Raw genomic sequence first — 24,089 nt, forward strand, 5'->3', positions numbered from 1 at the left:
CCTCTCCTGCCATGTGGGTCCCTGGGATGGAACTTGGTACATAGTGCTGGACAGCCAGTGCCCTTACTGTCTCACCTTCTTGTCTTGCAGGCCCAAGGATATAATTTTTAAATACACACACACACACACACACACACACACACACACACACCACAGTATATAAGAATGGCTGCTGATGAGAGAGAGAGAGAGAGAGAGAGAGAGAGAGAGAGAGAGAGAGAGAGAGAGCACCTTTAATCCCAGCACTTGGGTGGCAAGCAGCATGTGGATCTCTGTGAGTTTGAGGTCAGCCTGGTCTACAGGTTTAGTTCCAGGACAGCTAGTGCTGTCTCAAAAAAGGGGGGGGGGGGGGGGGGAGAAAAGAAAAATAAAGGTTTGAAAGAAAAATCTTCTGTGGGTAAAGGTTAGGTCGGAATGAGAGCTCAATTAAATGGCATTGGTGGGACTGGAGAGATGGCTCAGCGGTTAAGAGCATTTATTGTCCTTCCGGAGGACCCAAGTTCAATTCCTAGCACCCATGTGAGGACCATCTTTAACTCCATCTCCAGGGGAAGGCAATAGCTTCCTTTGGAACATACACACAGACCCACACAATAACCCTCCCTCCAGGAACCATGCAAGGCTCGCGTTGCCTAAGTACAGTCCTGTCCCAACGACTCTAGTGTGAGAACTCGTAGAACCATAGTAAAATATGAATCATGCCTATCATATCTGCTAGTAGGTCAGCATGCTGTACAAGAGGAACATTCATATTAACATCACGCCTGCAGGAGTGTGATTCTTCCCCTTGGCCGAATTCCAAACTTAAGCCCTTCTCCAAGCCCTTCCCCAACAATAAACAAGGAAAAGACGAAGTGAAAGCTAGATTTGTGCTGGGACACTTTGAGAAGGGGTACACATCCTTACATCTCTTATCACTAAGGCGCACAACCAGGCTGCTAGCTCATACAAGCGTTATGATCCCAGTTGTGGAGATAAAACAAACCAAAAAACAAAAACCAACAAAATAAAAATAAATAAAAACCAGACCTTGTCATTGAAAAACACAAAGTGAGCAAACACTTTGTAACGCAGACGCCTGCATCCACAGACCGTCCCCACAGCCAGCCTTCCTGGCGCTCCTATCTTTCCTGCAAGCATTTTTTCTGCAGGTGTTACACAAAGTTTCCTTCACTTCCGTTTCTGTGGTGTCTGTCCTTCAGCGTTCAAACACACCGTCACTCCCACCTTTTAGGCAGGAGCCTAGTTTTCTTTAAAGAACACAAGATCTGCCTTTCTCCTCTTTATTTGGAACCCAGAGGTTGAGCCTGCGACCCGCATGGGCGGGGACCCCAGCTCCGCCTCCACCCGCCCTCCGGCTCCTTAGTGCCCTGCTCCAGGGATCTGGAAGGGTTCCTGCAGCCGGCGCGGATCTCCGCCACTGGACCGGGAATGCAGAGTCCAGGCCCGGTAGAGCGACCGCTGCCTGCGCATCCAGTCCGCGGCGGTTGAAGCCGGTGTTGCCGGCGAACCGAAGCAGCGGCCCATGGACACAGCGGGGTCCCCCGCTCCCGCGGGGACAGGAGGTGACCGTGATCCGCGCAGTCGCGCGCTGCCACTGGCTTCGGGCCTTTCTCTTTAACTAGGATCCAGTATGCTTAGCTTTGCTTTTATTTCCCCCTATTCTGAGACCTTCAACCAGGGTGGTGCCTGACCTGTCCACGGAATCCAGGCCAGCATTTCTTTTCTCCGGTTTGGGAACTGCATGTGCAAATATGCTATGCTTTTTAAGTAGTGTTTCAGAATGCCTTCAAATTAACACCATATCATCAGGCCTAAACTGTTTTCTTTGGTCTCGGGGTGTTCCCTTGCCTTCTCCTTACGTTTAACGTTCTCTCGTTCCCCTTCATCAACTCGGGCATTTATAAACAATTCTTGAGACTTGTTCATCTTGCGCAGGAGTTTTCCTCCTGGCCTACAGTGGCTACCTCTGGAAAAAAACAGCAGATCAAATGCATTTTCTTCTTTTTGGTTCCCCCTCAGAATCATTTCATTTAAAAACGGCTAAGGAATCTGCTTGGACATTTGAAACTGATTGGTTCTTTTGTCGGTTTAAATATGGGAACAAATGCTTAATGAGTTGATTTAAAAATCTAGTAGTTAGTGTTGGAAATGACTTGGTTATGACCTTCTTTACATACTTATGAGTCTTGCCTTTCTAGAATGTCAAAGTTCACCAATGATATGACTAGTAAAGAGCTAACATGCCCGTTTAAACATGTAAATCCTGACTGAGTCTATGTAGCCCGTGAAACCAATACCTTGAGAAAATGAGACGTCTTTCTTTAGAGCCCGATGCCGCCATTGACAAAGCACCCTGGTGCTCATCATTGTAAGGAATTTCTGTCTCACTGGAAGTCAAGGTAGATCAGATGGCTTATTTTCTGCACTGAAATTCTAACAGAAGAGTCTATGCATGAAAACAGTGTTCCAAATTTGTAGTGATGTTCCAGGATTGTTTTGTTGGGTCATAGCGGCTATATTTAGAATAGCCTTTTAGCTCAGCAAGTGTGTTCAGAGTCTACTAAAGCCACAGTAAAATGTCACTGGTGTGTTTTACCCAGAATCCCAACTACGCCTGTATAATAGCAGTCTGCTTGCCTTCAAGGGGACGGCTTTGGAGGAAGTACAAGAGAGACATCCGGGAGACTTTCAAGAGAACAGATTTACGTACTGGTGTCAGCAGCTTCCATGAACTTGGGTTGCATGATGGCATATTCCATCCTTGGACCGTTTTTCCCCAAGGAGGTAAGATATTTTTATATCTGTATAAACTAAATTTTAGAAAGCTCTAATTTTAAGAATATGAATGTAAGATTATGGGGAGGGGGCGTGGCTCAGCAGTCAAGAGTTTGTCCCACTCTTCTAGATGACCTGAGCTCACCCAGCAACCACATCAAGAAGCTCATGACCATCCTTAACGCTAGGTCCAGAGGAATCTTGTGCTCACATGTAAATATCTCCATCTAGACACTTATGCATACATACATAATTAAAATTCTTCAAAATAAAATATAAAATTGTGCCTACAGTATAGGTACTATCTCTGTGTGTTATATGACGATGTGTATGCTATATGTATGTGTGTGTTGGGGATGGATATTAGCCCATTTATGCACAGAGGTCAGAGGTCAATGTCAGGCATCTTCATTAAGACGAGGACTCTTACTGAACTTGGAGCTCACCAGTTCAGCTCGACAGGCTAGCAGGCAAGCCTCTGCCTCCACCCTGCAGGGCTCCTTTTAGAGATGTGTGCCTCCATTCCCCCGAACCCTTCCGGGCTGCTATTACTGATGTGTGCCGACAAGCTCAGCGTTTTATGTGGGTCTTCTGGGTTACACAATAAACACATTACCTAGCGTCATCTCCCTCGCTCTCTTCCCCTGCCAAAAAAATTTCTTAATGTTTAATATCAGAAAAAAAAGAACATCCTCTTGCTGGGTAATTCCCAAAATAGACTTGACTTTCTAAATATTATTTATTTTACCATGAAGTTTGATTAATCTTTACTTAGCTCCTATAGATGAAAAAAAGATTCACCAAATGACCAGATGCCAATGTTGCCAAAAGACTATACCTCTGTCTGCTGGTTTGGGGAATATATATATTTCTAAATATAATTAGAATTAGATTGTTTGTAGCCAAGTGTGGTGGCTCACACCTTTAATTTGAGGACTCAGAAGGCACAGGCAAGCGGTGGATTCTAGGAATTTGGAGGCCAGTCTGGTCTAGAAGTGAGCTCCAAGCAGTCATGGCCGTGCAGTCGGAATCTGTCTCTGAGGGTGGGGTAGGCCAGGAGATTCATTCTGCATTTATTATGCACTGCAGAAGTAACATTTACACAAAGGAAGGAATCTGATTAGCGTTGCCAGGCTCCCTCTAATCTTTGCCCTTTACGTGGTATTAGGAACCTTAGCTGGTGGCACACAGGTCCACCAGCACTGTGGAGTCCATGCATGTAAGACGGATTGAAGGGAACTAGTTTGGACAAGTTCAGACAATATGTCCACACATTTATTTTGTGCATCTTGCCAACGTTTTGGTCTACAGCACACTGATAACTTCTTAGTTCTCAAACTGCCTTAACAGCATGCCATCCTTCACTCGGTGTGCTACCAGAGAGGCTTTTCTGCTAAAGGAACAACATGGCTCCATACCCATGCAACACTCACGGTTTCCAAAACATGTTGCCACTCATTTGATGCCCACAACCATCCTGTAACGAGAGAGAATAGCGCGGATCCCCACTGTGTTACATTAAAATAGCAGTCTCAGAAGTGAAGGGTTTTCCCAGTTAGTCCAGTTTCCCTGGAGGGTTAAGTTCCTACTCTGGGTTCATTGAGTTGTAGATATGCCCAGGCAAAGAAAAGCCAACAAGTGCCCCTGTCTTCTTTGTTCATTACGAACCAAAAATATCAGAAAAGGACAGGAGGAAAGAAGGAGGAGAATTGAGTCAGATTTGGGGTATCCTTTAAGGTAAAGATGGCCAGGAGTGATGATGCTGAGGAGGGAGGGATGCATGCCTCGCTATCCTTGGGCAGAATCGAGCCAAGGAGAAAGGCGTGGTACTGAGACTTTTTCAGGTGAGATGAGGTGTGGCGTGAGAAAGAGAAGCTTCTATGGTAAATAGCAGAGAGGAGGGCGCCATTGCAGATGTGGTTGGGGGAGAACAGAGTGAATGACATATTTATTTATTTAGTTTTTCTTTTTTTTGGTTTTTAGAGATAGGGTTTCTCTGTGTAACAGCCCTGGCTGTCCTGGAACTTATTTTGTGAACAGGCTGGCCTCGAACTCACAAAGATCCGCCTTCCTCTGCCTCCCTGGAATGTATGCTCAGGACTTGCTCAATGGGAGAGCATCAGAGATTTGGGTTCTGTGAAAAAAATAAGTGATGGGAGCCACTAAGGCAGTGGTTCTCAACCTCCCTAAGGCTATGACCCCTAAGGCTATGACCTCTAAGGCAATGGTTCTCAGCCTCCCTAAGTCTGTGACCCTTTAATACAGTTAGTTCCTCATGTTGTGGGGAACTCCCCACAACATAAACTTATTTTCGCTGCTACTTCATAACTGTAGTCATGAATTGTGATGTAAATATCTGATGTGCAGGATATCTGATATGCCTCCCCTGCCAAAGGGGTTGTGACCCACAGGTTGAGAACTACTGCTCTAAGGTTCTAGAGTGTGTCTTAGATAGGGTTTCTATTGCTAAGATGAAAGACCATGACCAGGAAGCAAGTTGGGAAGGAAAGGGTTCATTTGGTTTACACTTCCACATCTGTTCATCACTGAAGGAAGTCATGTCAGGAACTCAAATAGTGTAGAAACCCAGAAGCAGGAGCTGATGTAGAGGCCATGGAGGGGTGCTGCTTACTGCCTTGCTTCTAATGGCTTGCTTGGCCTGCTTTCTTATAGAGCCTGCTCAAGGGTGGTTCCATCAACCATGCCCCATCCATCACTAATTAAGAAAATGCCCCACAGGACTGCCTATAGCCTGATTTTTTTTATTTAATTTATTTATTTTTATTTTGAAACAGGGTTTCAGTCCTGGATGCCCTGGCACTAGCTCTTGTAGATCAGGGTGGCCTCAAACTCACAGAGACCCTGTGAGTTTGAGGCCTGCCTCTGCCTCCCGAGTGCTGGGATTAAAGGTGTATGCCACCACTACCAGGTTTGTACCTTGATTTTATTGAGGCAATTTTTTTCGAGTGCTCTGTCATCATGTACACCTACAGGCCAGCAGAGGGCACCAGATCCCATTACAATCTAGTAGCTGTGAGCTACTATGTGGTTGTTGGGAATTGAACTCAGGGCTTCTGGAAGAGCAGCCAAGGCTCTTAACTGCCCCTGAAGCTTTTTGTTTGTTTGTTTGTTTGTCTGTTTGTTTTGGTTTTTCAAGACAGGATTTTTCTGTAGCTTTGGAGCCTGTCCTGGAACTAGCTCTTGTAGACCAGGCTGGTCTTGAACTCACAGAGATCCGCCTGCTGAGGCATTTTTTTTCAATCGTGGCTCCTTCCTTTCCAGTGACTCTGGCTTGTGTCAATTTGGCATAAAACTAGCCAGCACAGAAGGGGAAAACCAACAGAAATTCAGTTTCTCCTGTGGCCTCAAAAAGCATAGTGATGTCTCCCTTTTCTCCAGCAAGCAGTTCTTCCGTAGCAGCCACAGCAGCGTCCCCTAATCCAGGACAGTCGCGACTGTCACCTGAGATATTGCAGTCCCAAGACTGCCCCATGCCTTCAAATGCCAGCGGCAGAAGCCCTGTTGTCTAACCTGGATCTTGTGACTGACTATAAGTTAGCCCTCCTTGGATTCAGTTGATTTGTTTAATTGGCCACAGAATCCAGGGAAACACTTACGAGTACGAATTTATTAGACATGAGGTAATGCATTGGGTGACATGTTTCGCATTAGGAACATCCACATTTTCAGCTGTGTAGAAACTCTGAATCCTGTGTTTTCAGGGCCTTGTGGATATGATAGTTTACGGACTGGGTGTAGAAAGTCAGTCACGCATGACAGACAGGTTCTTTTTGTTCTTTTTATAATATTCCTCCCCTCAGGGTATGAGAAAGAACCCTCTGGAATATATGCTGGGTGGTGGTGGTGCACGCCTTTAATCCCAGCACTCGGGAGGCCGAACGGAGGGGGGGGGGAATCTCTGTGATTTCAAGGCCAACCTGGTCTACAAGAGCTAGTTCCGGGACAGGATCTAAAGCTACAGAGAAACCTTGTCTCAAAATATCAATATATATCAATATGTATGTATATATATAATATTTTAAAGATTTACTTAGTTTTTGCATGTATGTATGTTTATCTCATACATGCAGTACCCTCAGAGGTCAGAAGAGGGTAGATTCTGTAACACAAATTCTAATTGGTCTTAATAAACAAAACCCAGAGTCAAATATTAGGGGGTGGAAGCTGAAGGATCAGAGAAACAGTGCGGCTGGCCACTAGAGAGACCTTTACTTCTCCTAAATCCTCATCTGAATATGCGATCCTGTCCTCAGACTGCACCTCCGGCCTGCATCTGCCTCCACCAAACCTCAGACTGCAATGAGCTCCTGTTTCCTCCCATCCTAGATTTTTCTCTCTCTGCCCAGCTATATCCCTCCTGTCTCCACCTCCCTAGTGCTGGGTTTAAAGGTGTGGGATCCCAAGTGCTGGGATCACCTTTGTGTGAGCAGCTCTGTTTCTTTTAGACAGATTCAATCTATTGTAGCCCAGGGTGGCCTTGAACACACAGCAATTCCTCTGCCTCTGTCTCCAAGATCTGGGAGTAAAGGTGTGAGCCACCACTCTCTGCCTTCTAGTGGCTGAGCTCTGCACTCTGATCTTCAGGCAAGCTTTATTGGCTAAAACACAAACAAAATATCTACAAGGTTCCCTGGAACTGAAGTTATGGGTGGTTGTGAGCTATGCAAGAGCAACAGCTGCTCTTAACTGCTCATCCGTCTGCCCAGACCCAAGGATTCATTTTGGAGGGTTTTCAGGTATGTGCACCTGTGTAGAGTTGTTTGATGCTGTGGCAAAAGGACAAATTAAAACCACTTGCCTGCCCATAAATACTCATAGTTAACATGCAGCCTGACACAGAAAAGATGTGTAGAAGTGACTGCTGACTCAGAGGACAGCCACGTGAGGGTCAGGCTTCACACTCTCAGACCAAATTGCATAGTTCATCCTTAAAAATTGTTCCTTTTTTTGATACAGGGTTTCACTGTGTAGCTCTAGATGGCCTAGTATTTGCTATGAGAACTGGTTGGCCTCAAACTCACAGAGATCTCCCTGCCTCACCCTCCTGAGTGTTGGAATTAAAGGTGTGTATCACATGCTCAGGTAAAAGCATATTTTAACCCTTAAATGGATATCGCAATAGCCCAATATGGAGATCTGAAGCAAGACAGGGAAAATTAAGGGAACATTTGCATGGCTGTTGTAAAGACGGGTAGCGTGCTCCTCTCTTGAGAGGCACACACCCACATCTGGGGGTGTACTAACCCTTCACAAGTGCCTTTCTCCATCCCTAAGCTCCACCCCCTCTTTCTCTAGCCAGTGTCTATTCTTAAATCTATTTAAAATATAATAAACTCCATCTGTACCTCATACTAAGCCCCCACTTTGCTTCATATTGACTTGTCTTTTTTTTAAAAAAAATTATTTATTATTTATACAGTGTTCAGTCTGCATGCCAGAAAAGGGAACCAGATCAAATTACATATGGTTGTGAGCCACCATATGGTTCCTGGAAATTGAACTCAGAACCTCTGTAAGAGCAGCCAGTGCTCTTAACCTCTGAGCCATCTCTCCAGCCCCTTGACTTGTTTTGAAATTCTTTCTCTACGGTGAAGTAAAGAATACGGGCTTCAGGCTGGGGACACAGCTCAGTTGGTAGCATGTTTGTCTAGCACGCATAAAGCCCTTGTCTTTGGACCCAAGCATCATATGAACATCACATAAAGGTGATGGTACAGGCCCATAATCTCAGTACTTAGGAGACCGAGCTCTGCAGGAGAATCAGGAGGAATTCAAAGTCAGCCTCAGCTTCGCAGCAAGTCTTAGGCCAGCCTGGGCTACATTGAACCCTGTCTCAAAAAACCATAAAAAGATAATAAAATAAAAAGAAGCTCGGCTTCAGCTGAGTAGAGGTCTCTGAAAAGAACTTCTCAGGCTCCCAGAGGGGGCAGCAGAGAGCTCTGTCTATGGCCACCACCACACTAGGGCTCCCAGGGCAGCCATACTTGCACAGTTAGGAGCTGAAGAGGTGGCTCAGTGGTTAAGGACAACTTGCTGCTCTTGCAAGGGACATGAGACCAGTTCCCGGCGCCAACACAGTGGCTCACAACTGCTTGTTGTGTTGGACCCGTGCTCCATAGCATCCTGCACACAGGTGGGGCACATACCCACATGTAGTGGGGAGCGGCGGGGCTGCGTCCCACCACCCGGCCACCAGCTAGCTTTACACCCGAAATAATTACACGGAAACTGTATTCTTTTAAAACACTGCCTGGCCCATAGTTTCAGCCTCTTATTGGCTAATTCTCACATCTTCCTTTAACCCATATTTAGTAATCTGGGTAGCATCACGAGGTGTGGCTTACCAGGAGAGATCTTAACCTGCGTCCATCTCGGAGAGGAGCAGCATGGAGACTCACTATGGCGACTGCCTGAAGCGTCTCCCCAACTCTCCCAGAATTCTGTTCTGTCTATTCCGCCTACCTAATTTTCTGTTCTCTTAAAGGGCCAAGGCAGTTTTCTTTATTAATAATGAAAGTAACACATAAACACTCCTCCATCACTCACACTCAGGCACACACACAGAAGTCGATTCAGAATAAGGACTACGTCATCTGTAGCAAAGTTCAGAGGTCCATGTGGAACAGGCTATATACGTTAATAATTCCTGCATATGGGGAGTGAAATGCCCTGGGGTGTCAGGAGAGTGTGGACGGTGCGGAGCATCCTTTGTCTGCATTGCTCACAGGAAGGCAAACTCTTCCCAGGTTAAGCATGGCGGAAGTCATGGAGCAGACCCGTTGGGCCCTCACATGACGTGCATGACTCCATTTGCCATTCATAGGATTTCCTCTTCTTGAGGATTTTTGGTTTTGTTTATTTTCTTCGAGAACTGACAACTGGCATGTGATTATTTTTGCTTCTGATTTTGGTGGAGTGCAATTCTGCAACTAAAAATGACACTAAAAAGGAAGTCGGTCACATCAACTGTTTCCTGAGTCCCATGACTGAAAGAAGAGTCCAGGTTTCCTCATCTGCAGTAGTGTGTGTGTGTGTGTGTGTGTGTGTGTGTGTGTTTAACATTCTGTAATACTGACTTTTATCCAGATAAAGGGAATTCTTTATAGGCATCCTAAGTGAATTATTTCATATCAGTGTCTAGATTTTACCATCTACTTTCCTGTTTTTCCTTAACCTACTTATTTAAAAACAAACCTTTTAAATGACAGAAATGGGAAGGTTTGAGTACAGAGATAGAGTAGGGGCAGGAGCCACACCAAAATTAAGTATGTATGAAAATATCACAAGGAACCTGCTACTTGGTAAGTTAATATCTACAAAAACAATGTTCTATGAATATTGTAGTGCCTCTCCAAATCTTGGAAATTACTATACATACATGAAAGTCACAAGGTGCTGTTCTGACCCAATTCTGTTGTCTTCCCACCAATGCTGTTTTGCTTTTCCAATTTTATTCCCATTTCTGCTTCTTCTAAGGCAGAAAAGAAGGGGGCCAGCAACACCATGATTGGGGCGATCTTCGGATGCTATGCTTTATTTGAGTTGCTGGCATCTTTAGTGTTCGGAAAATACGTAAGTATTAGCATTCATATACATATTTTAGCTTTGAAAAATCATGTGGCATGTTACTGTAATTTGCCAATCTAGAATGTCTCTGTATACAGAAATGATAGTATTACATTTTTATGAATTATGCCACAGTTCTGTCATGGTGGTTGATTAGTTAGTCCCTTCCATGTTTATATACAGTTTGTATTACCATTTTTTTAATTAATTAATTTCATGCATTAACTTACACATGCTTTCCTGCAATTTTCTATGTTCTGATCTAGTGCATTTGTTTATGTAAATGTAGACTTGCTGAAGCAATCCATTTATCGCTCTTCTTTGACTTTTATTATAGCTTGTACAGATTGGAGCCAAATTTATGTTTATAGCAGGGATGTTTATCTCAGGAGGAGTTACAATTCTCTTTGGGTAAGTACCTTTCTAATCTGTTAGGACACACTGGCGGATTTCAAAGTCTTTTGGCAAAAATATTAACGGCTTTGAAGTTTTGCTTAAACTTTTATTGTTCTTTGTGTCTGGTGGGGGTGCTGACACGTGGGGGACAGAGGACAGTGCTGTGGCGTTGTTCCTTCCGCTCCACCTTTACATGGATTCCAGGTATTGAACTCAGGTTGCCAAGTGTGTGGTGTGAGCACCTTACCCACTGAACCACATCACTCACCCACTAATGGCTCTCTCTTTTTTTTTTTTTTTGAGATAGGGTTTCTCTGTGTAGCCTTGGCTGTCTGTAGACCAGGCTGGACTAGAACTCACAGAGATCCACCTGCCTCTGCCTCCTGAGCGCAGGGATTAATGGCGTGCGCCACCACCGCCCAGCAATAAATGGCTCTTTAAACCCATCAGTACCAATCACTACTCTGTTCTCAGATGAGTAACATGTGAGTGGTACAGGTGGGTGGGTAGCAAACAGAGATGTCACTGACCTTAAGAAGAGAGCTCTCCAAGGTCACCTGCTAAGCTGCCTGGTGAACCAGACCTGGTGCTGCACACCTGGAATCCTAGCCATTTGGGAGACAATGGAGGAGAATCTTGAGTTCGAGATCAGCGTAGACTACGCAGGAATACCCTGTCGTAAAACAGCAAGAGAGAGAACAGAAGGGTGGCTCCCAAACTCTTCCACCAGGACTCCTGTGGGTGCTCATGATTGGAACTCAGTAGTCTTCTGAGTCTAGAAAAAGAGACTCTGTTTCTTACAGGATCAGCTCAGAGACACCGGGTTACAGGTGCTGAAATAACATCTTCGGAAATCTTTCTTAGCTTCCTGCTTTTCTCCTCTTGTGGTGCAATGTTCCTAGACAAGCTCCCTAGACCCCTCCTTTTCTCTTGTTTTTGAGACGGGGTATCACTGTGTAGCCATGAGGGGCCTGGAACTTGCTATGTAGACCCAGATGGCTTTGAACTCATAGAAATCTACCTGCCTAGGCCTTTGAATGCTGAGATTAAAGGTGTGGCCTTGCTCTTTCATATTCTCCGATAAGAAGTGTACTAACTGTTTGCAGAGCATTTACATTGTACCAGGTTTCAAAAGTATCCAGGAAGTAACTTAAGGGCTATAAACACTGTCTCTGAACAGAGTACTTGCCAACTATCATGGCGAAGACTTGGGTTCAACACAGCACCATAATACATCAGCAAATATTTAAAAGTAGAAATGCACTTGGTGAGATGAGCATTATTTTTTTTTTTATGTCAGGGACTTGAGTATCTTCTGATTGTGATACTTTAGGTGGATCCTGCCACCAGTCTTCTGTAGGTCCAGGGGACCTCTGATTTCCAAAGAGGTCTACTTAGTATTATCATCTTAGAAATCTCAACCAGAAGGGGACAGCTAAGCTGTTGTTATGACTCAAATTATAACGAACATTAAAAACAGCAATCCCTGTAGAAAGTGTGACCAACGAACTCTTTGGGAGATTTCCAAAGAGACTTTATCTAATAACTTTGGCTAGTATGGCCGTCTTCAAGAAGCAAGGTGCACTAAAAAATTGGAACCAGTTTGACACTTGGCAATTGTGTTCTTTTTCAGAGTCTTGGACCAACTTCCAGAAGGACCCATATTTATTTCCATGTGTTTTCTGGTGAGAATCGTAGATGCAATAGGCTTTGGTGCGGCAATCACAGCGTCGTCTTCTATCCTGGCAAAGGCTTTCCCAAATAATGTGGCTACTGTCTTGGTATGTAATTTGAACTGTTTCCTACTTTCCTTTCCAAGTGGGCAGAACATTTGGTTGATCTGTTTCTACATGCTTTCCCCCACTCTCTGGTGTATTTTCCTCCTTTTTTCGTGATTTCTATTTCCCGAAGGAAAGTGTGAAAATAAAAAGCACAGCATTTCTGGGTGTGGTGACATGTACCTGTGACCCACTACTTGGGAGGTGAAGGCTGGAGCATCAAAAGTTTGAAGCCAGCGTGGGTGACACAGCGAGTCACTTTCTGGAAAACAAAAACAAATAAATGACAACCCTCTGAAATTTTTACCTAATTTTTTTTTGTTTGTTTGGTTTTTGGTTATTCGAGACAGGGTTTCCCAGTAGCTTTGGAGCCTGTCCTGGAACTAGCTCTTGTAGTCCAGGCTGGCCTCAAACTCACAGAGATCCGCCTGCCTCTGCCTCCCGAGTGCTGGGATTTAAGGTGTGTGCCACCACCACCCGGCCTAATTAATCTTTATCAATAAAAACTCCGGAGTCTGATATCAGGGTAAGAACCTGAATGATCAGAGAAGCGGTTGACGAGGGACAGGTGACCTGTTTCTTTCGTTCCTCCATCCAAAAGGGCCGAGACCCCCTCTAATTCCTGCACTACTACTTCCTATCTATCTGTCCTCAGTCCTCCAACACCTCTATGGTTAATTTTGGTCCCCTGGTAGCTCGCTCCACCCTCTGATTCAAAGCAAACTTTATTGTCAAAATGCAATCAAAATGTCTTACGACAACCATCTGTGGCAACTCTACCGTGGGAGGAGAGGGTTTACAGAGACGGTGAAGCCTGGAATGCTGGCTCATGGCTTTAATCCCAGGACTCTGCTGGCCGAGGCCAGGTGGATCTCTGTGGCTGAGGTCAGATTGGTCCACACAGCAAGTGTCAGACCAGCCAGGGCTACACAGTGAGACCCTGCATCCAAAGAGAGAAGTAAAAAGGCAGTGATCCCGAATGTCTTAGGTGCTCTTCCTGGTCTCTGCATAGGCACCTTGATGAGGAAACATCGGTCCCAACCAGTTTTTAAAATCACCCTTAAAATAATTTTTAAAGATTTGTTTTCTTTTTTTTTTTAAAGTGTTTGCGCATTTTACCTGCATGTATGTATACGTACCACAGGTGTTCCAGGGCCTACAGAAATCAGAAGAGGGGATCAAGTCCGCAGCAACTGGAGTTACGATGGCTGTAAGCCACCCTGTGGGTGCTGGAAACAGAGCTCAGGTCCTCGGCAGGGGCTCTTAACTACTGGGCCATCTCTCATGCGTCCTTCCCCACCCTCATTTTTTTTTTAAAATCATTTTTTGTTCTTCTGAGTAGCATTTTGCTGCCTCCCTGTGATCCCGTGAGTAGGTCGTGGCTGAACTGCCCATAGCTTTCCTCTCCTCACAACAGGGGCTCATCTCCTGAGCATCTTTCCTCTACTGTCCCCACATGCATGCAAGAGGTCTCAGAGGTCATCTTGAAAATGGCCAGAGCACTTATGCCTCCTCTGAGGCGTGCCATCTAATTTGACTTCACTGGCTTCTGCATGGCTGAGGGCCAGCTTTTTCCACATAAAATTTGTTGACCTTTGAAAGAGCTGATGTTCTGTAGAACATCCTGGACAGTGCTGTCCCGGACATTCCTACAGTGGTGGCAGACATCGACTGACGTTTGAGATCGGCAGGAGAAAGTAGACTTGCCCTCCAGATCTTCCACATAAAGTTGCAGCCAAAGCCAACGCATTCCACACATTAGTTAATCTCTAGGGCTCTGTGTACTCTGTGGATCTTAAGATTGGATATATTTAAAGGTTTAAAACGGTACAGTGTTTTTAACAGTAATATCTTTTCCATAGGTCTGTCTTATTTACCTTTAGTTAATCTTATGTCGAGTAAAAGTAAAAAGTTATAAGATGGACTATATAATATAGTAAATGTTTGACATACCTTTGCTGTTCTGACTTCATATATACATCTGCTGTCCAGGCACCCAGTGCCTGAGCTGCTCCAAGCGGCTTGTTCCCAAGATTGTGTATCTATGCGCACACGCACGTGTATATGCATATGCCATGCCAGCGTGATTTCCCCCCCCCCTCCTTTTCTTTACACATGTCACAGCATACTCCTCACACTGCTTAACAACTTGCCGATTATACCAACAAGTTCACAGGCAAGGTCTTCGGTGTCTATGTATAAAAACTATCCTTATTCTTTCTTTCTTGGCTGTGTACAATTCCACTGTACTGATATAATCTTCTTTATTTAAATTGTTAGTGAGTATTTAAATCATTTGCATCTTTTTGTTTTTGTTTGTTTAGAACAGGGTCTCTCACTCAAGCTGGCTGGAACACTCAAACATTGACCTTGAACTCCTGGTCTTGCTGCCTGCCTCTCTTTCTCCTGGGTGCTAGGATTGCGCCAGGTGCCTGTCACCACACCTAGCTTGACATTGCAAACAGTGTGACCACATTAATGTATAAACAAATGTGTGTGTATGTGTGTGTGTGTGTAGGTGTGTGCGTATTAAAAACCTTTTTTCAAGTAGTACTCTCATAGTTCCTTCATTAAAATTTTTAAAATTTCATACATAATTTCCACCCTGCTCTCCTCTTTAATTACTGTTTGTGTGTGTGTGTGCATGTGTGTATCTGTATGTACCTCTGTATATGTGTGTTTATGTGTATATATGTGTGTGTGTGTGTTTGTAAATACAGCCTCAACTGAGCCCATTTACTGTTGCTGGGTTGGATAACCTACCTATCAGGGGGCTCTCTCCTGGGGAAAATTGATTCTCGCTTTCTAGGAGCCATTGATTGCCTGTAGCTCTTCATCTGGGGATAAAGCTTTGTAAACTACCCCATCCACTGACATGTCAGACCAGGTAGTCATTGCTTACCTTGTTTAGGTGACAGTATTGTTGAGATTTTACGGGTGCAGCTTTCCTGTCGTGTGTAGAGGACACTGTTTGGCTGCAGCCGTCCTGGGCCTCTGGTTCCTACAATCTTTCTGCCCCTTATTCCTTGGTGTTCCCTGAGGCTCGGTGGTAGGTGTTGTGATGCAGGTGTGTCAGCTGGCCTTGAGCATCCTGCGGTCAGTTGGCTTTGCATTCTGACCAGTTTTAGGTCTCTGTAGTGGTCTCTATTGGCTCCAAAAAGAAGCTTCTTTGGTAAAGGGTGGAAATTACACTTATCCGGGAATGTAAGGATAAATATTTTGAATGTGGTTACAAAGTCCACTTGTTTGGGAAAATGGCAGTTAGTAGGGTTTCCTCTAGAGTACATGACCTCACCAGCCACAGGTAGGCTAGGTTTACAGTACCAGGCACTTTGAGGCAGGATCTTACTATGTCACCCTGACTGGCCTGGAACTCACAGAGATCCATCTGCCTCTGCTTCCAAGGTGCTAACACTGAAGACATGCGCCATCATGCCTGACAGTCATAATTGTTCAACTATAATACAATTAAATTTTCTTTTGTTTTTTTTTTTCACTTTTAGGGGAGCCTTGAGGTTTTTTCTGGACTGGGGTTGATAGTAGGTCCCCCTTTAGGTGGCTTTTTGTATCAATCCTTTGGCTACGAGATGCCATTTATTCTTCTGGGGTGCCTAGTTCTGCTCATGATACCACTCAACCTGTGTATTTTGCCTAGTTACGGTAAGTTCAATCTTTAATACTCATTTTAGAATTTTAACTTTACTTTTGCATCTTTGTAAACAATACATTTACCATATATTTTGTGTAAAACCTCTTTGTAGGTCCCTCAAGAACTGATTCTGTTTCCTAAAATATGGATAAGTTAGTTTATGATAATTTTTGCTTATAAAGGCCTAGGAATGCCGCTCAGTTAGAGAGCTCTCAGCGGCTATTGGCTGAAGGAGCAGAAGGAGCTCCCGCAACACCTCCCCCTTTTGTTTAAGTAAGAGAGTTCTAAACCCACTATGAAATTATATACAATAAGTACAAATATCCTATTCCAACTAGATTAAGTCTTATATAATAAATAACTTGGCCAAGTGATGAGAGGAAAGTAACTACATTTATATAGTCTTCAACCCCATCGAAGATCTGAAAAGGAAAATAATGTTACCTGAGTAATTAGGAAGTTCATTCAAACAATTTCCAAAACACCAAGACCCCCTTATAGCATGTTTTCATATATGCACACATACATATGAAAAGTTTAATTTAACTTTTAACTTTTAAAGATCAACAATACGGGACTAGAGTGTTGGCTCAGTGGTTAAGAGCCCTGGCTGCTCTTGCAGAGGACCAGGGTTCAAGTTCCAAAACCCATGTGGTGGGTCAAAACCACATGTAGCTCCAGTCCCAAGATAGAGCATCTTCTTCTATCTTCCACAACAACAAGAACACATGGCAGCCACATGGCACAGATATACACACAGGCAAAGCACCACATACTCATAAAATAAATAGATAATACATAAAAAGAGATCAGCAATAATAAAGGTATAAAACAAGTAGAACTACTATAATTAAAGTTATTTAGAACTTAGAAATTCTTTGTTTCTGGAATTTTCTACTTGTTATGTATTAATTATTTAATTATTATCATTATTTTGCTTTTTTTGAGACAGGGTTTCTCTACGTAGCCTGGTCATCCTAGAACAGGCTGGCCTTAAACTCAGTGATTCACCTGCCTCTGCTGGTATTAAAGGTGTGTGCCACCACCGCCCGGAGCTCTGAATATTATGTTATATAGCACTGTTGACAGTATGGAAATACAGCCTCAGAAAGCAAAACCACTGCACTTGGACATTGCTAAGGGAGTAGATTATAAATATTCTCATGACTAAAAATGATGAGCGTGTGGGGTAAAGCGTAATGCATTTGGTAAATACTTGGAATTACTCATTCTATTACACACCCATTCACACATGTGTACAAACATCAGTGTCATTCACTGCTGAGTGACATAATTTTTACTTATAAATTAAATTTTTTTTCTAAGATAGGGTCTACAAAATGATAACTCATTTTGTAGGCCAGGCTGGCCCTCCTGTCTCTGCCTGCAGCATGATGGGATTGCAGGCAGACTCAAAATCTAGTCTTTATATCCAAGAAACAAACACCGTCTCCTGAAAGCCTTCCGAGCAATTGCTGGGTTGACCGAGAGCTGTCCTGTGGTGTGGACTCTGAACTCTTCCCTCCCTCTGCCCACTCAGCCTATGCCGTCTGTCATCTTTCTTGAGTGGTTTTCTCAGACCTCCCCTTTGCAGGACACCACACATGCAGCTCTTTTTAATGGACTCCACACATTCCTGTCTCTGTCACCTTTCAGGGCAGGTGTTCGTAAATCAGGGAGTTCTGTCTCTCCAAGGAGAATAATCCTACCAGGATTTGGAGGAACCTCGGGGACTCCAAGTACCCTTGGAATAGTCTGTAGCTTTTTCTATGTTCTACCCAGCAGGTTTCACTTAAACCAGGGAAGGGCTCCTTTTCACAAGTGTTTTTTATACATTCTTTTATTTTAAATGTAACTATTTTTTTATGTTTACTTGTTTTATGTGTTTGAGTGTTTCGCCTGTGTGTTTGTCTGTGCCCCATGTGCATTGTTGGGGGCATGGCACTAAGGTCCTGAGCCCACAGATCTCCAGAGAAACCAGGAACATTAAGCATACAGGATTGCCTTTCCAAAGGGAAAGGTGAAAAAAACCTGTTCTTCTGTCCTGAACGCAGAGAAGAGACTTGGACATGATTAACAGCCTGATGATCTGTATTATCTGTTGGGGCAGGCCATATCCAGTTCTTACAACCAGGCCGGAGGTGGCTAATACTCTAAATGACCCTTATAAACAGGGGCTCCCCCAGGCTCCTACAATCAGGACCGAAGGCAGCTAATAGCCCAAATGGCCTCTATGCTATTTGTATGGGCAAGATCAGAGCGGATCAGATCGGATCCTTAGGCCTTTAAACTAGTTCAGGCAGTGACCCTCTAGAATCCATCTTCCTGGAGGAAAGGCCATGTACCCTGAGCTGCGTTTTGATGTAATTGCATTTCCTGTGCTCCAGGAATTGTATTCCACCAGGGAACTTTTTTCCCCCAAATTATCCTGGACTTAAATACATTGGGAATAAACCACCTGTTATTAGACTCCCCGAGTCTGATCCAGGTTGATGAAAATCCACACCGGGTTTTCATTCTCACCCTTCATGCGGTTTCCTGTGTGACACATGTCAGCACCTGCCTGTCTACTGCCAGTGCCGGCAGAGGTCAGAAAGAGGGCATCATATTCCCCCAAACCGGAGATAGACGTGGATGTGAGCTGCCATGTGGCTGCTGGGAACTGCACCCGTGTCTTCTGCAAGAGCCGCCGGTGTCCTTAACCACTGAGCCGTAGACTGTTAACAGATGAAGCTTTTTGTAGGCACAAGAAATGTGGTAGACTAAAAGTTAAAATCTTCTATAGTTAAAGATTATTTTAATCTTTATTATTTGTTATTGTTGCTGTTTTATTTATTCATTTATTTTTTGTTATTCAAGACAGGTTTTGTGTGTGTGTGTGTGTGTGTGTGTGTGTGTATCCCTGGCTGTCCTGGAACTCTCTGTAGACCAAGCTTGCCTCTAATTCAGAGACCTGACTGCCTCTCCCTCTATCGTGCTGGGATTAAAGGCCTGCACCACCACCGCCCTGTTATTACTATCATTTTAAATTTTGTGTCTGGGTGTTAGTATGAATGTTTAAGTGCGGATGCCCGCAGAAGCCAGAGGCATTGGCCCTCTAGGAGCTGGAGCTACAGGTAATTGTGAGCTACTGTATGTGGGTACTGGGGACTGAACTCTGGTCCTCTTGCAGAGACGTGCTCTCAATGGTTGAGCCATCTCTCCAGCCCTTCTTTTGTGATTTTCAATTCAAATTCAATACAATTCAAAGTCCTCACCTGGTGGACTCCCTGCTGGCAATATCTCGTCGTGCCACAAGGTGGCACTGATTCCCTCTCTGAACGGAAACAGGTACGCACGGTAGTTTGGGGATTGAGTTTAGGTCTGCGCTTTTGAGAAACAGGCTGATAGTCTTGACTTAATCTCTGTATTCTGAAAAGCCTCCTGAGAATATTACTGAAAGTAGCAGAAGTTCGTACACTCTTCGAATTTTTGCACTTTGCGTACGCATGGTCGTTGTGAATGATGATGAAAGCTGTGGGCACAATGGGGGTGCGGGGGGTGGTTATCCGGACCTTCAGTGAAGTTCTAGTTCACATCCTGTGTTGTCTCTGTCCCGGATCGTAGTACCCAATCTAACCCCGCTCCTGAAACGCGGGCGACAGGACTCTGCGCCAAGTGTCTGAGCTGTACTTTTTGGGAACTCCGGAGTGATTTCTCGAACTCCTTAGAGTGTTTTAAGGGTCACACAGTCGCCGCATGGTTTTTCAGAGCGACCTTTTCTTAAATAATCTGCCTTGGGGAGCGGGGCGAGGGCAGAGAGATGGCTGCAAGGTTCAGAGCGCTTGCTGGCCTTCCCAGGACCGGGGATCAGTGTTGAAAATTTCCTAGAGAGAATCAGTCACTGGGACTGGAGGCTTGCAAGTAGCCACGCCTGCTCTTCAGAAGGGCATGAACATGGGGCTGACTATTAGGAGGATGAGAGCACTGGTCTTACATGACAAAAGCAGTTCACACAAGATTCAGTAATGCCTCCTCTCAGTCTCTCAATGTAGTGTTTATTTTGCCCTCAGAAAATTAACTGGGTCTTGTCTTACAAAATAAAGTTGAGTCCCTCTTTCTGTCTGTCTGCCTGTCTTTGTTTTGGGGGTATCCCTAGCAGTCCTGGAGACTGCTCTGTAGACCAGGCTAGTCTCAAACTCACAGAGATCCCCCTGTCTCTGCCTCCCAAGTGCTAGAAATAAAGACTTGTGTCACCACTGCCCCGTGACTCCCCCCTTAAGGGCAAATACATCCTTGGGGAAGTTCTAATGATGCTTTTTCTATAGCCGCGAACTGCACTGTCCCATTCCGGTGGCCTTCCTTCCAGATTGTACCTTCAAATCCAGCCTGTACCCCCTGATTCCAGTTGATTCTCCTTGTATTTGAAAACTTAAGGGTTTTTTTTTCTTAATTTGGGAATTTGCTGACAAGTTGTAGGTAGCCCAGGCTGACTTCACACTCACTGTGTGGCTGAGGGTGACCTTGACTTCCTGATCCTCCTCCTTCTATCTCCCAAGTGCTGAGAGGACAGGTGAACTGCCGCCCGGTCAGGAGAAAAGTCAGTCTTTTACAGAAAATCCACTATGGCTTCCAAAGAGCTTAGAAGCTAATGTCGACGATAATATTTAATTTCAGGCAATACAGAGGTGCAGTTACTTTTACTTCCAGATAGTCTTATCAGCTTTGCCTCTCAAAGTAAGTTAAAAGATGAAGCTAAGGGACGTTGGTCGCCATGATGCATTTCTGTTTTTGTTTTTAACCCCAAGAGTCGGATCGAGGGGAACACTCCTTCTGGAAGCTTGTGACCTTACCCAAGGTCGGTCTCATAGCCTGTGTCATCATCGCCCTTAGCTCCTGCTTCGGTTTCCTCGATCCCATCCTCTCTCTCTTCATCTTGGAGAAGGTGAGCAGCCAGCTGGGGCTCTGATTTGTACAGTGGCCCTGACTGCGTGCCCTTGGGCTCTTTCTTTAGGGAAAGACTTTCAGCTGCGAGAAGGGGGTAGACAGGGAGCTGTGCGCTCAAGGACTGTGTCTTCACTCAGTGATGTTCCTTGGAGGTAGGGATGTGACTCTGTGATCTGGGGTTTGCTCCACTAGGAAGAAAAAAAGAATCTTCCTCTAGGGTCCAGTGCATTGTCTCCTCCTATCGAAGACCTTGTTCACACCACTCTAGCTCTATGAGGGCATCCCTCGTGTTTGCTCAACTACCACACGTTTTCTGTTCTGGTGTGAGTTGTAATGAGGCATTAAGAATGCTCATTAGGTCTTTCGATGTGATATATCCTTCCCTCCAAACGCCCGCTGGGTCCACTTACTTTTTAGCTATTTGTTATAATCAGGTGGCCATGTTCTATACTACAGAATAGGAGAAAGGAACTAGAAGTCTCCATTGCTGAAACATGAATGTTGAATTCATACTAGTTAATTTGCTTTTCACTGTGGCCCATCCCCTCTTGACCCCTTCCCTCCGAGAAACCAAACCTAGACTAGGCTAGAATTCAAGAACATCATTTAAGAAGCTTTGTATATGAATCTTTGTATACATAAAATTTGTGAAATACTATATATGAAAATGCAAATTGTAGAAATCAAATTGTATGTTTAATAGCAAATGCTATTAAATCAAACTTTTAGGATATCTAATAAGTGGTTGGAATTTTTTCCCTCTTAGAAAAAAGTATTTACCCATTTCTGGTACAAAGTAAGAAAAAGTCAAGAGGAATGTGATAAAAGCTGATCTTTTTGCTTTGGTTTGTTTTTCAAGCTAGGTTTTCTCTGTGTAGCCCTGGCTGTCCTGGAACTCCCTTTGTAGACCAAGCTGGCCTCGAACTAACAGAGATCCACCTGCTTCTGCCTCCTGAGTGCTGGGATCAAAGGCATGTGTCACATTGTCACACTGCCTGGCGAAAGCTAATCTTGATTGTTAACTTCATAGGATGGAAAAGCGCCTAGGAAATTAGTAAAGCATGTCTCTGGGTATTTCCAGACTGCACTGCCCAAGCAGCGAATGCCCTGACTGTGGGCAGTGCCATCCCAGAGGCTAGAGCAGGGATGCAAAAAGGGACAAACAGAAAAAGCCAGTTAACACAGGCATCCCCTCCCTGCTTCCTGGCTGCTTTTGTGTAAGCTCCCTGCTCTCCCACAACCCTCCCCACTGCACTGCTCTGAAACCGTGAGCCAAAGTAAATAATCCCCCCCCCCTTTACATTGTTCTCTCAGGTGTCCTAGTGACAGCTATAGACAGCGAAACAGTACAGATACTGGGTGTTACTGATGGACTCTGTTAATAGAGCTGGGGAAGAGGAGGGGGGAAGAGGGTGTATCTTTTTAAAGAGAGACTTAACATGCTGCCTTAATGCGGTGTTTCTTTTCCAGTTCAATCTGCCAGCTGGATACGTGGGGCTGGTCTTCCTGGGTCTAGCTCTATCCTACACCATTTCGTCGCCACTGTTTGGTCTCCTCAGTGACAGGATGCCTGTAAGTATACTGACATATCCGAGTTGCTCTTGCATGTTTAGATCTCTAGTCACTTCTCCCAGAATTCCTAAGGTCCCTTGCTTAAAGCTGACACCTTCAGTTGCCCTGGTAGAGAGACTCCGGTGTCTCCCAGCCTCAGCCATTCCTCTGAGCATACTCAAGTATAGAATTTCATATGAAGAAAAGTCTGTTGCTAAAACTGCTGGAAACGATTGGATCATGGGGTGATGATGATGATGATGATGATGTATAAGACAGAGCCTCATATACAGCCCAGGCTGGTCTGGAACTCATTTCTCTTGCTTCAGTCTTCCCAGAGCCAGGATTACTGTCTGTTCTTTTTTTTTTTTTTTTTGGTTTTTCGAGACAGGGTCTCCCTGTAGTTTCTAGAGCCTGTCCTGGAGCTAGCTCTTGTAGACCAGGCTGGCCTCGAACTCAGAGATCCGCCTGCCTCTGCCTCCCGAGTGCTGGGATTAAAGGCGTGCGCCACCACCGCCCGGCCTGTCTGTTCTTGATATGACAAACCTGGCTTGAATTATACCTTCTAGAAGCTTTCTTAATGACCCAGACAAAACAAAATAAAACAAAAACTCTAATCCTAATAACAAGGAGAGAGTCTTAGGCTCCTAAAAGTTATTGGACTTGATCAGATTGTAGTACTGATAGAGGGAAATTGGCTTAGAAAGTGGGTGCAAAAGAATGACCCTTGCGAGCATGCACCAGCCGTTCCACACCCGTCTTGACGTGAATCCCTTTTGCTTCCTTTCAGTTTAGCCTAACCCAGTCAGTCCACTTGACTGATACCAGAACTAGCGCCATTACCAGACCTCCCACGTCCATGGCGCTTCTGCAGCTTTAGTGCTCAGATTTTGCGTTTTTCTCTTATTAGCTTTGCGTACATAAGACTTACATGCTATGGGGAGTCAGTTACACAAGTCACAGAAAGTTAATGTTTTCTCTTTCTGAAAGATTTACCTTCATTGTTGTTTGTGTGTATGCTTATGTATCTGTGTGCGTGCATGTATGCCCCATGTATATGGTTGCCCTCAGAGACAAGAAGAGGGCATTGGATCTCCTGGACCTGGACTTGTAGCAGTTGTGAGCCACCTGATGCAGGGGTTGGGAGCCGAACTTGGGTCTTTGGACTCAAGAGGATTAGGATGGCTTTAGTATTTGTAAGTGTTAATATTTAAACAGTAATCTCGTCTTGGTACTATATTGAGAGAACTCTTAACTACTGAGCCATCTCTCCAGCCCCCTGAAAGCTAACAACATCTTAACCAACATTTGGGGCTGAGTGTTAAGAAATAATCCCACACTTCTGCAAGATCCAGGCTCCTGTTTGGTGTTTGGGGCCACTTCTGGTTCACAGCAACCCCACTTGGAGGAGTGGGAAATGCTCT

At 44.6% G+C, this 24,089-nt stretch overlaps 1 protein-coding gene across 3 annotated transcripts in view; it reads left to right on the plus strand.

Moving 5' to 3' along the window:
• The first annotated feature begins 1,212 nt into the window (after positions 1 to 1,212).
• Positions 1,213 to 24,089, plus strand: part of Slc18b1 (solute carrier family 18 member B1) — a 29,122-nt gene continuing 6,245 nt past the window's right edge. The window contains exons 1-8 of one of the 3 annotated variants that reach the window (XM_038340328.1): positions 1,213 to 1,631; positions 2,648 to 2,787; positions 10,276 to 10,371; positions 10,703 to 10,776; positions 12,395 to 12,542; positions 16,043 to 16,199; positions 20,976 to 21,112; positions 22,585 to 22,686. In XM_038340328.1, coding sequence (XP_038196256.1) covers positions 2,731 to 2,787; positions 10,276 to 10,371; positions 10,703 to 10,776; positions 12,395 to 12,542; positions 16,043 to 16,199; positions 20,976 to 21,112; positions 22,585 to 22,686 — 771 coding nt within the window. In that variant the 5' untranslated portion in view covers positions 1,213 to 1,631; positions 2,648 to 2,730. The remainder of the gene's footprint in view (positions 1,632 to 2,647; positions 2,788 to 10,275; positions 10,372 to 10,702; positions 10,777 to 12,394; positions 12,543 to 16,042; positions 16,200 to 20,975; positions 21,113 to 22,584; positions 22,687 to 24,089) is intronic. The other 2 variants (XM_038340329.1, XM_038340327.1) reach the window with 2 other exon arrangements.

The sequence above is a fragment of the Arvicola amphibius genome, chromosome 8, assembly GCF_903992535.2.
Source record: "Arvicola amphibius chromosome 8, mArvAmp1.2, whole genome shotgun sequence".
Lineage (NCBI taxonomy): Eukaryota > Metazoa > Chordata > Mammalia > Rodentia > Cricetidae > Arvicola > Arvicola amphibius.